The sequence below is a fragment of the Periplaneta americana genome, chromosome 8 (genome assembly GCF_040183065.1).
Source record: "Periplaneta americana isolate PAMFEO1 chromosome 8, P.americana_PAMFEO1_priV1, whole genome shotgun sequence".
Classification (NCBI taxonomy): domain Eukaryota; kingdom Metazoa; phylum Arthropoda; class Insecta; order Blattodea; family Blattidae; genus Periplaneta; species Periplaneta americana.
The window spans coordinates 50,198,306-50,213,129 of record NC_091124.1 but is presented as its reverse complement, the minus strand read 5'-3'; the positions used below and the strand labels follow the sequence as shown (position 1 = coordinate 50,213,129).

Here is a 14,824-nt window from a genome sequence, read left to right as displayed (position 1 = left end):
TTGTCATCCAATCTGCTGTCAAAAAATCGGAAAATCAGAATTTATAAAACAGTTATATTGCCGGTTGTTCTGTATGGTTGTGAAACTTCGACTCTTACTTTGAGAGAGGAACAGAGATTAAGGGTGTTTGAGAATAAGGTGCTTAGGAAAATATTTGGGGCTAAGAAGGATGAAGTGACAGGAGAATGGAGAAAGTTACACAATGCAGCACTACACGCATTGTATTCTTCACCTGCCATAATTAGGAACGTTAAATCCAGACATTTGAGGTGGGCAGGGCATGTAGCACGTATGGGCGAATCCAGAAATGCATATAGAGTGTTAGTTGGGAGACCGGAGGGAAAAAGACCTTTAGGAAGGCCGAGACGTAGATGGGAGGATATTTAAATGGATTTGAGGGAGGCGGGATATGATAGAGACTGGATTAATCTTGCACAGGAAAGGGACCGATGGCTGGCTTATGTGAGAGCGGCAATGAACCTGCGGGTTTCTTAAAAGCCAGTAAGTAAGTACTATGGTAGAGGAGTTCCGAAATAGGCTGTATTACTGTCTAGCCAAGAATGGAGCACATTTTGAAGATTTCATTTATAAAATTTGTATTAAATCGAATTAATTAAATTTAGGAAATTACCCAAAATAAAATGTGTTTTCGTCCTATAATCATCTGACAATAACAACAATTCAGGTTGCCAGGTGACGACAGAAACAAAATAGTGAAACAAATGAATGTGATGTATAAACAATTGAATACTCTTTCAAATTTAAGTACAGGGGTGCTATTTGAAATTTCGAAGGGCGGGTGGGAACAATGGGATGATACCTAACAAACACTGGTTTTAAACTTCTCCCTCAATATCTAAATTGATTTGTTTTTGCTTAAATTAAATTTAATTGAAATAAATAATTGTTTAGATTGGGAAGTTATGAAATGATAGCCTTGCATAAGATTAAGAATTTTTAACTTTTATGTTGCCATTGATTATACTAAATTAGAAGGAATCTTAAATTTATTCTTATTTCTACAACATAAGTGCCTTATTTATCAATACACAGGCGAAACTATGTGTAGTATAAAATTTATGTAGTGTCTTGTCGCTATAAAATTGTTGTTTAAATGCTTCTACATTTGTGGTTTTATTAAAGATTCTATTAAAAAAACATCAAGACACATCTAACAACCGGATACATCAACTTTATAATTGTATAGAATTAATCATGCACTAGTGGCAGGCAGAAATACATAAAACAGACAGACACACATACACATACACGCTTGATTCACACTTTCAATTTGTGAGGTACATTCAGATATAGAAAACTTAAGTTGGATAACACTGCTTCAGTTGACGTATGAATTATTTTTCCATCAGAGCATCACGCAAATGCAGAACGAAAATAAAGACTAAGCTAAAATTTAACAAGAATTTACAATTCAAAGCTTGAACATTTTCAATTTATACACAGCAAAGAGAAAACATTGAATATTTATGTAAAAATAATTAAAAGATCGAGTAAATTATGCTGGAAATGATTTGAAACAAGTTTAAATTAGTCTTTTAATATTCTTGTAGATTAGAGGAATTGAGTGCAAAAAGCTAAGCACTACTCCACCTGAATTTACCCACTGGCACCGTCTATGCATTGAGATTTTCCTTTCTCTGTTCCTTAAGAGGATGTTAAAATAACTTTATAAAAATACCTTATTGTGAAGTGCAAACTTTCTAGTCTTCTTTCGTTTTGTTACATAACAGAATCTTTTAACATTTCAGATTATCAGCCGAGCAGCTTTCACGATTGGCATTCTTGGGACAATTATAGTTGCAGTTGGAATATATCAATGCTACAAATTACTGAACATTACTGGAGGTAATCTGAATATCTTATGATAAATAAATTTTCTGAAGAAGCAGTGAGAAATGTTCGATTGTGTGATCTAAAATGAGATAACTACCACAGTGTTACATTAAAACTAGGTTATACAGTACCGTACTATTTACTTTGCTCTCATACCAAACTACAATGTTGAATATAGCACTCTTTTATATAAATAATTGATTAAATGGCGATCTTACTCGTGTTAATTATGTAAGCATGTGCGGCTTACAGCTGTTTCGGTGTTACTTGACACCATCCTCAGAGCCTTCTAGATCTCGGCGCTATCTCAACTTCGATGCCTGTTGTGTGGGTGAGTTCGTGTGATGAAGAGTTGTGTCAAATAGTGTGTGTATTCTGAAATTGATCTGTGTGTTGAGAAGTAACACTGAAATAGCTGTAAGCCACACATGCTTACACAATTAACACAAGTGTTAGGTAACACCGAAACAGCTGTAAGCCACACGTGCTTACATAATTAACACGAGTAAAATCGTCATTTAATCAATTATTTATATTCAAGTGCTAAAAGTAGTGTACGAAAGATTCAACATGGACTGTTTTATATAGTGATAACAGATTCACATGTATTCGTATAGCAAACACTATATGAATGTTCTTAGTGGGAAAAATGACTAAAGTTTTCTATTTGTTACAGTACGTATGTAGTAAAAAAATTGTATACTTTTAAGAGAAATACATTTTTTCAATCTGTCTGGTCTGTTATTAATACTATAATTTTGTACCGGTATCATGTAACATGATGATGGAACAGATTTTTTAATATCTTATCGATTCCTGAAAGGCCCTGACATCCTACTTGGCACATTTCTTAGATAGACAATTCGATTAGGATCTAGAATATATGCAGTTTCAAAATTGTCGTTCAATAAACACAGTTAACCTAAAAAATTAAGGAACTTGAAGTGGACTAATTGATGTAGCAGTATGCCTACCTGGTAAAAAGCTGTGCAAATATACTGCTATTCTAATTACATATTGTATGTCAAAAAGTCATTCACAAGCAGTATTTCGTCGCTGATTTTATTAAACCTCCTATGTGACAGTACAGAGCATAATTTTTCTGGAGGAAGAAAAAATTAGTTAAATACCTTCAATACGCCTACATTGATCCCCAATGATATCATATTCACCGTTTTCTACCGAATTATGTAATATTCTTCTGCAGGCCTATTGCTATTCAATTACTTTTTTCTTTCTCCTCAAAAAAGTATGCTCTGCACTGTCACATAGGAGATTTCATAAAATCAACGACTATTTGAAAAAGAATGAGAATGTACCGGTATATGTAGTTTTTTTTTTTTACCAGTATATACCAGTCATACATGGAAAATAATGTATTTATATGGATTGGATATGGACTTATAGATGTGGTACTCAAATATGACATGTAGGCCTACCATCAAGTCATTCAATTTGTAATGCTTATCACAGAGAGGGTTTGGAATTGACCGGGTTACATCAGCTGCTTCTCTATGCAGATGACGTAAATACATTAGGAGCAAATCCACAAACAATTAAGGAAAATACGGGAATTTTACTTGAAGCAAGTAAAGAAATAGGTTTGGAAGTAAATCCCGAAAAGACAAAGTATATGATTATGTCTCGTGACGAGAATATTGTATGAAATGAAAATATAAAAATTGGAAATTTATCCTTTGAAGAGGCGGAAAAATTCAAATACCTGGGAGCAACAGTAATAAATATAAATGATACTCGAGAGGAAATTAAACACAGAATAAATATGGGAAATCCCTGTTATTATTCGGTTTTGAAGCTTTTATCATCCAGTCTGCTGTCAAAAAATCTGAAAGTTAGAATTTATAAAACAATTTATATTACTGGTTATTCTTTATGGTTGTGAAACTTGTACTCTCACTTTGAGAGAGGAACATAGGTTAAGGGTGTTTGAGAATAAGGTGCTTAGGAAAATATTTGGGGCTAAGAGGGATGAAGTTACAGGAGAATGGAGAAATTTACACAACAGAGAACTGCACGCATTGTATTCTTCACCCTGACATAATTAGGAACATTAAATCCAGACGTTTGAATGGACAGGGCATGTAGCACTATGAGCGAATCCAGAAATGCATATAGAGTGTTAGTTGGGAGGCTGGAGGGAAAAAGACCTTTGGGGAGGCCAAGACATAGATGGGAAGATAATATTCAAATGGATTTTAGGTAGGTGGGATATGATGATAGAGACTGGATTGATCTTGCTCAGGATAGGGACCAATGGTGGGCATATGTGAGGGTGGCAATGAATCTGCGGGTTCCTTAAAAGCCAGTAAGTAAGTAATGCTTATCACAGAGCCGTGTGTTTTGATCAAGATCTATTCATTTATTGCCAATATAAAAAAGTGAGCATGTTTTAAATCCAAATCAACCCTTTCTTATACTCAACTTTCCGAAGACAGGTCTGGACCTCACAAGTGACTCTAACAAGGCATCACTCATGAGGCAACTAGACTAGGTTAGGATAGAGTGGCCAGTTCCTTTCCCCCTCCATTGCATACATCACCGATTAGCTACATATTACACTAATCAGACTCCAGATTCATACAAGTGTTCTTTCTCTGACACATATCAAGTGAGATATACTGCCTGATAATAGATGTACATCAGCCAGAATCTCTATCAGAGGTCATCTTTTATAGATTATTTTGATTATTATAATTTACTAGGTTTGCAGCAAGAATTGAGTGTTAGTTAAGTTTCCAATGGCGGAATCTTCACTTTATATCATTTCCTTCGCACTTCGATCTCTTGATGTTTTGCTTAGACTTGTGCATATTAATAGGTGGTCCACCTTCATTGTGGAGTTGTGATCATACAGTTGCTGAAATTTAATACATTAATTTGGTGTAGATATATGTGCCAGATAATCTTGCCTCGTATATAATCTAAATATTAGGCCTTCAGTTGCTTCTTTTCTTGGTAGAGAGTTATAAGCCATTCCATCCCTATATTAATCCATTTTTAACGTGATTTATTTTTCTTGCATGTTCTATGTACAGGTGCACGTTGATTATCCAGTTCTGACATTGATTTAAATTATTTAACGCTGTTTTCTTATACTGCTTGAAGAATATACTAAAGTTCTCCTTACTACTGATAGCTGGTCAGCAATATCACTTTCATGTGGGACTACATGCGAGTGTTGTTGGAGTTGAAAGCTAATACTGTCTTGGAGTGTACGTATCATATCACTTAAAATTCAGATAATGCGCCCACATTTGAATTCTTGATATGCTAGTATTATTAGATAATTTTCCTGAGCTAATAAAATTGGATAACAGCTAAAATGTTTTAATATACCAAGTAAATGAAGAGTTCTTAGTGCAGAATACACCTATTCACACGTGTAAATTTAACAAGTGAAATTGTTGTTGCTTAGTCAACTGTCCGAAGACAAGTCTGGACCCTCCCCAAGTGACACCAACAAGGCATCATTCATGAGGCACCTAGGCCTAGAAATAATGGGGTAGTTGGACAGTTCCTTCTCCCCCCCTCCATTGCATACATCGCCAACTAGCTACATATTACACTAATCAAACTTCAGATTCATACAAACAATTGTTCTTCCTCTGACACATATCATCAAGTGAGATGTACTGCCTGATAATAGACGTACATATCAGCCATAACCTCAATCAGAGGTACAAGTGAGATAATGATTATATGTATGTTATGTATCTAATGCTCTTGATTTAACAATGAAGTCATTCTCCTTCGATTAAGATTATATAATTAATGACAGTTTCTTTCAAGAGAAATCTGACCACACTATCTTAACAGAGGCTAAATTAATGGTTTTTAAAGCACCTTTTCTCAATCTACTAGTAATGCAATGATTCAATTTTTGCAGTATATTCCTGGCACGCTTAGCGGGAGAGGGGTTTGTTTGGAAAGTATTAATCTCAGTTATTTTTTTTTATATAACGCAAATCTAAATATTATTTTTTACTATATTTTTGGGGGAAACTTCTTTGTAAATTTAAGTGCCTGTGTTAAGTCATGCACTAACGTAAGTTATAATATTGCATATTTCCTGAAAGTCTGAAGTAATTTCACCAGAAGAAACTGAGAAAAGTGAATTTTGTACAGAAAATATAACCTTACAGAAAATGCCTTTCAGAGTTTTTAGTAGGCTTACATCCTAGTTACATATGGCGGATTTTTACAAAATAGAGATTTTGAGCTCTTTGACAGTGAACAGTATACTTATATATTTCATGGTACCGTTGAAATCCTGATTGAGATTCTGGCTGATATGTACAGCTGTCAAAAGAAAAAGTGGCCGCTCTCCTGAAACAAAGTTCCCTTCGGGTACCTTCGCTATAATTCGGAGACAGGCGATGTTACATGTTGTTGGACCACGTTGCCTGATATCTACAGTTATAATTGAAGTATTCTCTCTGTGATTCGATAGCGTAATGGTAGCGTTAAGGCCTCTTATTCATGAGGTCCTGCGTTCGACTACAACCTCGTGCTTTTTATGTTCTTTTTTGTTCTGTTTTTGAGAGAGACAAACTGTACATAATGGCTCCTTTCTCTTTTACGATTATTTTAGTAATTAACATCAGGTTCATTAATATACTCGTATTATGCCATGACTTTATCATTATGAAATTGTGGCTGCAAATGGAAAGAAAAAAGATTTTATTTTCAATAAAAATATCTTTCGTGGCATAAACAAAACAAATTTACTGGCGTCGGCCTTAAAACATTCAAACAATTAAGCGTTCAAAAAACAAAACAAAAAGCCACAATTCAATATTTAGTCTATCTTCCTCTTATCTCGATCATCTTGCAGTCGAGTGGGCATGGAATCGACTAGTCTTTGCAAATAGCGACTGTTCTTAGACACGATATTCCAGGCATTCTGAACATACCCACATACATAAGTGTTCTGTCCATGGGCAGGTCTTTCATTGCAAACCCAGCAATCTCCAACCTTTCCTATTTTCTGCCTTCCTCTTAGTCTCCGCATATGATCCACATATCCTAATGTCGTCTATTATTCTTTTCAACCAGAGACCCAACAAATTCCTTTTTCTCTTTCTAATCAGTTTCAGCATCATTCTTTCTTCACTCACTTTTTCAAACACAATTTTATTTCTTATTCTGTCTGTCCACTTCACACGCACCGTTCTTCACCACATCCACATTTCAAATGCTTCAATTCGTTTCTCTTCATTTCGTCGTAATGTCCATGTTCCTTCCCCATACAATGACACACTCCACACAAAGCACTTCACTAGTCTCTCCTTAGTTCTTTTTCCAGAGGTCCGCAGAAGACCCTTCTTCTTCTATTAAAAGCTTCCTTTGTTCATGTTTGCAGTTTTTCTTGGGAAGGATAGGTCTAAATGCGGTAACATCCCATTGCTTTCCGCACACCACTATCTCTTTCGCATCTTATTAAATTCCATGGGACCCAAGCGTGGAGATGAGGAGAGTGGATTTGACTAATTGGGCCCTCCAGACTTCACCGAAAGTCACGGCAAGGGTTAAATATTAATTCTATCAGGATGTTTGACCCGATCAGAGACCGGGAAATCTCAATTAGCCTTTGCCCCCCGCATCCTGGACTAGCTTCTACGAATCATCAGAAAATCTTAGAGTGTGATTGGGCCAATTTTTCCGAAAATGTTTCCATACTTTTGCCCTCGTAGCTCAGTGGACGAACGTCGAAATTTAGATGTCAACGTCTCAGGTTCAATTCCTTGTTACTCCTTTTCATTTTATTGTGGTTCAAGATAGTATAATGTAATAATACAAAAAGAAAAACTAATACCAGTATTATGCAACTGGATTTTTCCAAACCTAATATTAAATTTATGTTATTTATATCGCTAAAGAACGATTACAATATAAATAACTTTAATATTATTTATACAGTATCACTAAAGAACGATAACAGAATATAAATGATAAATATCGGTTTGTTTAATTAATATAAGATATTATATAATACTTATTTAATTATCTAAGTAAAATAACCTATTTTAGAAAGAAAGATGGTTATTTGTGTTATAATAATTACTTACATAAAATACAGATTATTTATATTGCGAAAGAACAATAACAATATAAATAACTTGAATATTATTTTATAATGCTAATGAAGGAAAACAGAATATAAATGATAACTTGAACATTATCTATATCGCTAAAGAACGATAACAATATAAAAAACGTGAATATTATTCATATCGGAATTGCACAGATTTATTACAGATGTATTTAAGAAATTGTAGAAGAATAGTAATTAGTAATGGTGTCCTATTTATTTTATTCTTCTTGGAGCAAAATTTGTAACTTTTAAAAGTGTGGTTACTATGTTGAAGTGTATGTGTTGTAACGGATGCTTGATTTGTTATGTATGTGAGTCAGTTATGTGATGATGTGGTCACAATGTCGTAATTATAGTTTGATTGTGTTTGTGTGACTATTGTGTATTAATTTATGATGTATGGTACGGAAAGCTGCGTATTTGTGTTATAGAACTGTTATGTATGTGTGTTGTTAATGTTTTTGTATGTTTCAAATTGATACCTGATATTTATTTTGCAATCACAATGCCTAATTTACGGTTTGTTTATGTTTTGTTTACATCGCGTAAGCTAATTTAATTTTCTTTTCTATTTCTCTTTATGCATATCTTTTTTGTGTATGAAACTATAGCCCTAACATACATTATGTAAAATAGGGCTAACCCCCATTGCAGATACAATAATAATAATTGTTATTCATATCGTTATAAAACGATAACAGAATACAAAAGAGGACTTTAATTTTATTCATATCTCTAAAGAACGATAACAAAATATAAATAACGTGATATCCATAAAGAACGATAACTGAATATAAATGATAATTTGAATAGCATTTACATCGCTAAAGAACGGTTAAAAAATAAAATGAAAACTTGAAGAAGGCCCGAACCCACAACCTTTGAATCATTAAACAAGCACTCTACCGCTGGCCTACGAAGTGCAGACATGGAACACTTTCATAGTTCGGGAACTGCTTGTACAAGCACATGCATCGTGTAACATCGCCGCGACCCGAAGTGGACTTTGAAAATATTCGCTGTTCACGAGTGCGGCCACTTTTTTTTTTTTTGACAGCTGTACATCTATTGTCAGGCAGTATATCCCACTTGAATGTGTCACAGGAAGAACAACAGTGAATCTGTCCGCATAAGATGTTCTGGAAAATTGAAGAGGAATGAAAATGCGAGACATTCCATTTTTCTTTTTTTCATGTGATTTCAGGAAGCGATCTTCTTTGATATGATCAGAATACAATTTGTGTTGTGATAATTTATTCGAATAAAATTCTCTCTTCTAATGACAGATAACCAATTGCAACAGTAGTTCTGTTTTTAAGGGGGGAAGCTAGAAATAACACATTTTATTACAATGCCTCTATCATAGTTTTAGTGTAAGCTGACAGAATAATTCAATCTATATGAAAGTACTATTTATTGCCTGCAATAATTGCACGTTAAACTATTAGATACATTTGTTTTCTAATGCCAGGCATTTGACAAAGTCATTTGACTTCTTGCACTCCAATATTTTTCAAAGATATTGTCATGGTCAGCCACTGAAGCACAGATTTTGAGGTGTTCCGAATCCATTTCTTGATTTGAGTTGCACAATGTTAGGAGTTAGGAGACTGATATATTCCAATTTTATGCAAATGCTTGGCCAAACAGTCATGGCCTGTTGCCAATCTAAATGCAGCTACAGACGATTTGCGTGGTAAATCGGGAATTAACTGTGGATTATGATGCAGGGAGTTCCATTTTTTCCCTTGGGATTGTGTTATCAAATTTTGTTTGTTGAAGTTTAAGTATGTAGATTTAATAAATCTTTTCACAGAGTAATACGTAGATTTAGTAACAGGTCTGTAAGTAGCAGTGCTGCCCTTCTTTGCTAAAGCATCCGCATTCTCTTTCCCCAGGATTCCACAATGGGATGGTATCCATTGGAATACAATTCTTTTATTGAGTGTTATTAGTTGAGATAGCATTTTATTTATTTCTACTATTTGAGATGAAGGTGTGTGTCTAGAGACTATTGACAGAATAGCTGCTTTGGAGTCTGACAATATAACTGCATTTTTTAATTTATTGATGTGGTAGAGAAGATTCCTGAGACTTTCACTTATTGCAGTGATTTCTCCATCAAAACTTGTTGTTCCATATCCAAGAGATCTATAAAGTGAGAAGAGACAGCACGTAACAGCTGCACCTGCACCTTGTTCCTTGGAGATCAAGGATCCATCGGTGTATAAATGAAGCCAATTTTGTGGAGGATACCTAATATTAATTGTCTCTAAAGACAATTGTTTCATCATTTCACTGTTTACTTCTGATTTCAGTATTTCTTGTGTTAGATTTAGATTATACTCTATATTTAATAGAGTTAAAAGGATTTGGTTTAATTTGTAGGTTTTCTTTTAAATTCGGGACGTTTATTTTGTTTTAATTCTTGAACCATGGATATGAAACTTTCGAGTTTTTAATCTACAGAGAGGACTGTATGAATGCCAATTGTTTCCGGGTAATCTGATAAGTTTTTCATATTGAATCAGTGTTTTTTTCTTCTATTAGATACATTTAAATATCGTTATTTACGCATGAAAAGTGATGCTGTAGCCTTTTCTGAAGCGATTTGTGCAGTTCTAAGCCTTACAAAAATGCATCATTATGATAGATTCATCAAATGCACACTGGATACACTCGCAATCACTATCACAACTACCTGTTAAATGCCACACTTGCCACAATGATGACGATGCGCAAAGGGTTTCAATTTTGCACAGCACAGCAGCGCTCGCTGTGCTCTATGTAAGTAACTATAACATCATTGGTGTTGACAATGAAGTGGCACCACTTCATTCGAATTATTAATTTTTGTCTTAATTTATCTGAACTCAAATTTTAACATTGGTTTAGTTTTTAATTTTTGAAACGTGATTAATGCATCTATGTTTTGTCAATTGTTTTGTTATACAACATAATGTTAAATGTCAATATATTGGTAGACGACAAAATAAACTTCGGAATATGTATGATAAGACTTTCTTGTGTTAAATTATAACGTACCTTGTTTACATGTTTCGACCTTTTATGGGTCATCCTCAGAACTGGTAGTTGTTGGTCTTGGCGCCTCTCGTTTTGTTTCCTGTGAGGGTGTGTTCGTGTGGTATAACGTAGAGTCAAAGAGTGTGTTCTGAAATTGAGTTGTGTGTTGAGAATTTCGTTGGGATGTGTTTTCGTGTGTCTGTAAACACACTAGAACAATATGAAATATAAGACACACGAAAAAACATCCCAACGAAATTCTCAACACACAACTCAATTTCAGAACATACACACACACTCTGACTCTACATTATACCACACGAACACATCCTCACAGGAAACATAAGAGGCACCAAGACCAACAACGACCAGTTCTCAGGATGACCCATAAAAGGTCGAAACATGTAAACAAGGTACGTTAGAATTTAACACAAGAAAGTCTTATCATACATATTCCGAAGTGATACAGTGTTAAAAGTTATGTAATAAAGACGTAAAATAAACTTACTAACTCATGATTTTTAGAATCTATAACAATTCAAAACAACTCTCAATGTAAACACCATCAATAATATTCACCAGTTGACCAAATGAAGCGGTGTGGCAGCTAGGAAAAAGATATGACCACAGCACTTAGTTTTCTGGAAAATCCAAACCCTTAATGAGGATTTAGCATTGTGTCTCAATGGGAATGGAAGAAGGTCATTTGTCTGTGTCAACATAAACCAACTGAACTTCAATGGGTAAAAGAATAATTTTCCTTCTGATAAGCAAATATGGATTATGTATCTAAGAAGTAAATTTTTGAGCTTTGCAAGACTTTCTAGCCAAGACGATGGTTTATGTACCATACTTAAAAACGGGACATTCACAGTTTTCCAGCAAACCCTACATGTAAGCGTAATAAGTAGAGCGGTGCAGACGGAGCACATGACAGACAGAATGCCATCATAGCAAGGGTTCCGACGTTACTCTGCGTGTTTCCTGTGTACAAGTGACGGTCATGTACACGATGTGTTGACGTACAGACGACACAATAGAAATGACACAGTTCTCTAACGTTTCTACAATTAATTTCCTACAGATACTTTAGTAAGATTTCAAAATTACAAAACTAATTAACCATTTCATCCTAAACAAATAATATACTGTATACATGTATGATTTCATACAGAACGCAAACAAAATCACTGTTTATTTGTAACGGGTTCATGTTATTCTATTCGCAAAAGTATTTGAAAAATAGTTTTTTGTTTTTCCTTTTCTTTACAATGAGTGTGATTTATTAATGCACATGTGATGCATTATCAGATTTCTTCCAAATATTGTTGCAATGCACAACAAATGACATTTGTACGTTATTAACAGAAAACGATTTTCGTCTATCTGATAGCATGGCCTTGTATGTGGAGAAGCTTCTTTCTACGTCTGTGAGACAACTGGGGCATACGTAAAATCCTGTAAAACATTTTTTTCAACTTCTGTTAGTTCTTCAAAGGAATCCGGAATCCTTATCTCCAGAAATACTGTCACTAATCTTTCAGGGTTTATAATATCCACCGTTTTCTTTCAACTTATTTGTTATTTTCGCAGATATTATTTTACCAATTTTATAGTCTACTTGAGTCACTTTCTTCCAGATATTTCGCAGTAGGGAAATCTGATCAACCAGTTTTGTACCAGACTTTTCTAAAGCTGTTATACAATCAGGTATAAACCCATAATTCCATTCAATGTATTCCAATTTGTTTTATGCTTGAATCAATTAACAAAAATATCACCATATTCGGAATTAAGTCTCTTAAACTTTGCCGAATGAATTTGCTCCGCTTAGACATCGTAACACTAGAACCGAACTGTTCTTGTTTCTTTAGTACTGACGTTTGCTTTACTACGCTGTACCTACTGCTTGCAGCTATCCTGTGTACCACAGAGTCAGACCTCTGCAGGTACACAAGGTGAATTTACAACCCTTGCCCTGTTGCCGGTGTGTCGAACAACTGCTCTCTTTGCACTGCTCTAGTAATAAGTATAGGGAATTAACATGAACAATTATTGTTTTGTTTAAGCAAATTTTGTACTCATGATTCCTACACATTGTCACAGTAAGATTTAACACTATTGAAGGAAAAATATACTGTAATAGCCATTGGGTTTTAGTGAAGTTGAATTGTTCATCATCAATAAAATTAATATTGTTCTTTAAATTCACCGTACTTTTTAATTATCTTATATACAAACAATTTAACATGATATCTGATATACATATTGGTCCCAAATGATATAGGTACAATCTCACTTCAAAAAAAGTGATTATTTTAAATTTCAGTCCCATTTGCGATCCAACATAACAGAAAGAAAACAACAATCATTCAATAACTAGATGGATCTTCTCTGCTTGAGTCAGGTACAAGTGCTTCTTCTCCTCAAATAAAGCGATTAATTCTTCTGTGAATTTTTGGTGTAACGCATCAATTTGTTCTTGTGTTGGTTCAGGAACTTTCTCGATTGGTATTGGTTTTCCAACTGAAAAAAAAAATTCAATTATCTATATAGAATTTGGTGAAGATTCGAAGTCAAATGAAGTAAATACATATACACACCTCAAACAGATTTGCGAATAGTAAAATATGATTAAATCTTATCATTAGTGAAGCTTGATAAAGTGAACCTCAAATTGCAAAGAAGATATATGGCGAAATTAAGCAAACGAAAATTTTGGTATTAAAAACACCAAATTTTTATTCCAACATGAATATCCCTGTGGTGGCTGAGTGGTCAGACCTCTGGCCTGTCACACATGCGGCTCGGGTTCGAGTCCCAGTTAGGTCTGGGATTTTTCATTGAAAAATCCATAGCGACACTTGTGGCAGACAAGGTTGCAATTGGGATTTTCTCAGAGTTCTCTCGTTTTTCCCCCATATTAGGCATCTACATAATTGCGTCACCATTTCTCCATTTTGTCATCATCCCATAGCATTCTCTGATTGCCGACCAGCGCTGCAGAGGGGGCCGGCCAGCCTAGGGATAAGGGGATTGATTGTCTGCTCGAAACCTGGGTACGTAACAGGTCGCAGTGCTAGGGCATTGTGCCCTCTCCCTACCTTAAATTAAATTAAATTCCATTTCATTCCATTCCATTCCATTCCATTCTAACATGAATAGGATGGAAATTGTAAGTTTTGTTGGAAATTTGTATTTTATTTGAGGGTACTTATGAAATACGAATAATTAGTTTTAAAATAGTATTGGATCTACTACACATATTTACATCTTTGAATGATAGGCACGAGAAGGAAGATTGCTAGGAACAGTTACATATGACAATGTACAAAATTGTTGACAACTGATAACAGGAGAAGAAAAGATTCCAAGATATGAACTACAGAATGAATTCAAAGTGGAATCCATATTAGATTGTATAAGCTATGGTACAAAAATAAAACAACAGGGATGAAGTTGTGAAGTTCCAGACCACCAGTAAGTCAAGAGTAGCATCTTTATTTTACCATCTTCCCTGCATCCATTTTATTTATTTTCCCTCGATTCTCTAGACGGCAATCTAAAATATCTTTTTCTTATTACAATTCTTCACTTTTCTCCATTTTCAGTTACATTATCATACCTGTGTTTACAAAATCACACAAGAACTCTTACTGAACTTGGCCTGATTATTACTCGTATTTTTTTTAGTTGGTTATTTAACGACGCTGTATCAACTACTAGGTTATTTAGCATCGAGGTTGGTGATAGCGAAATGGTATTTGGCGAGATAAGGCCGAGGATTCGCTATAGATTACCTGGCATTCACCTTACGGTTGGGGAAAACCT

At 34.6% G+C, this 14,824-nt stretch overlaps 2 protein-coding genes across 3 annotated transcripts in view; one reads left to right on the top strand and one right to left on the bottom strand.

The window, feature by feature from the left end:
• The window catches only part of cn (Kynurenine 3-monooxygenase cn), a 33,309-nt gene extending 30,723 nt beyond the window's left edge, over positions 1–2,586 (top strand). For both annotated transcript variants that reach the window (XM_069832858.1, XM_069832857.1), the window contains one exon: positions 1,770–2,586. In XM_069832858.1, coding sequence (XP_069688959.1) covers positions 1,770–1,886 — 117 coding nt within the window. In that variant the 3' untranslated portion in view covers positions 1,887–2,586. The remainder of the gene's footprint in view (positions 1–1,769) is intronic.
• A 10,602-nt stretch (positions 2,587–13,188) lies between these two features.
• The window catches only part of LOC138704710 (2-acylglycerol O-acyltransferase 2-A-like), an 85,259-nt gene continuing 83,623 nt past the window's right edge, over positions 13,189–14,824 (bottom strand). The window contains exon 6 of the mRNA XM_069832856.1: positions 13,189–13,519. Coding sequence (XP_069688957.1) covers positions 13,362–13,519 — 158 coding nt within the window. The 3' untranslated portion in view covers positions 13,189–13,361. The remainder of the gene's footprint in view (positions 13,520–14,824) is intronic.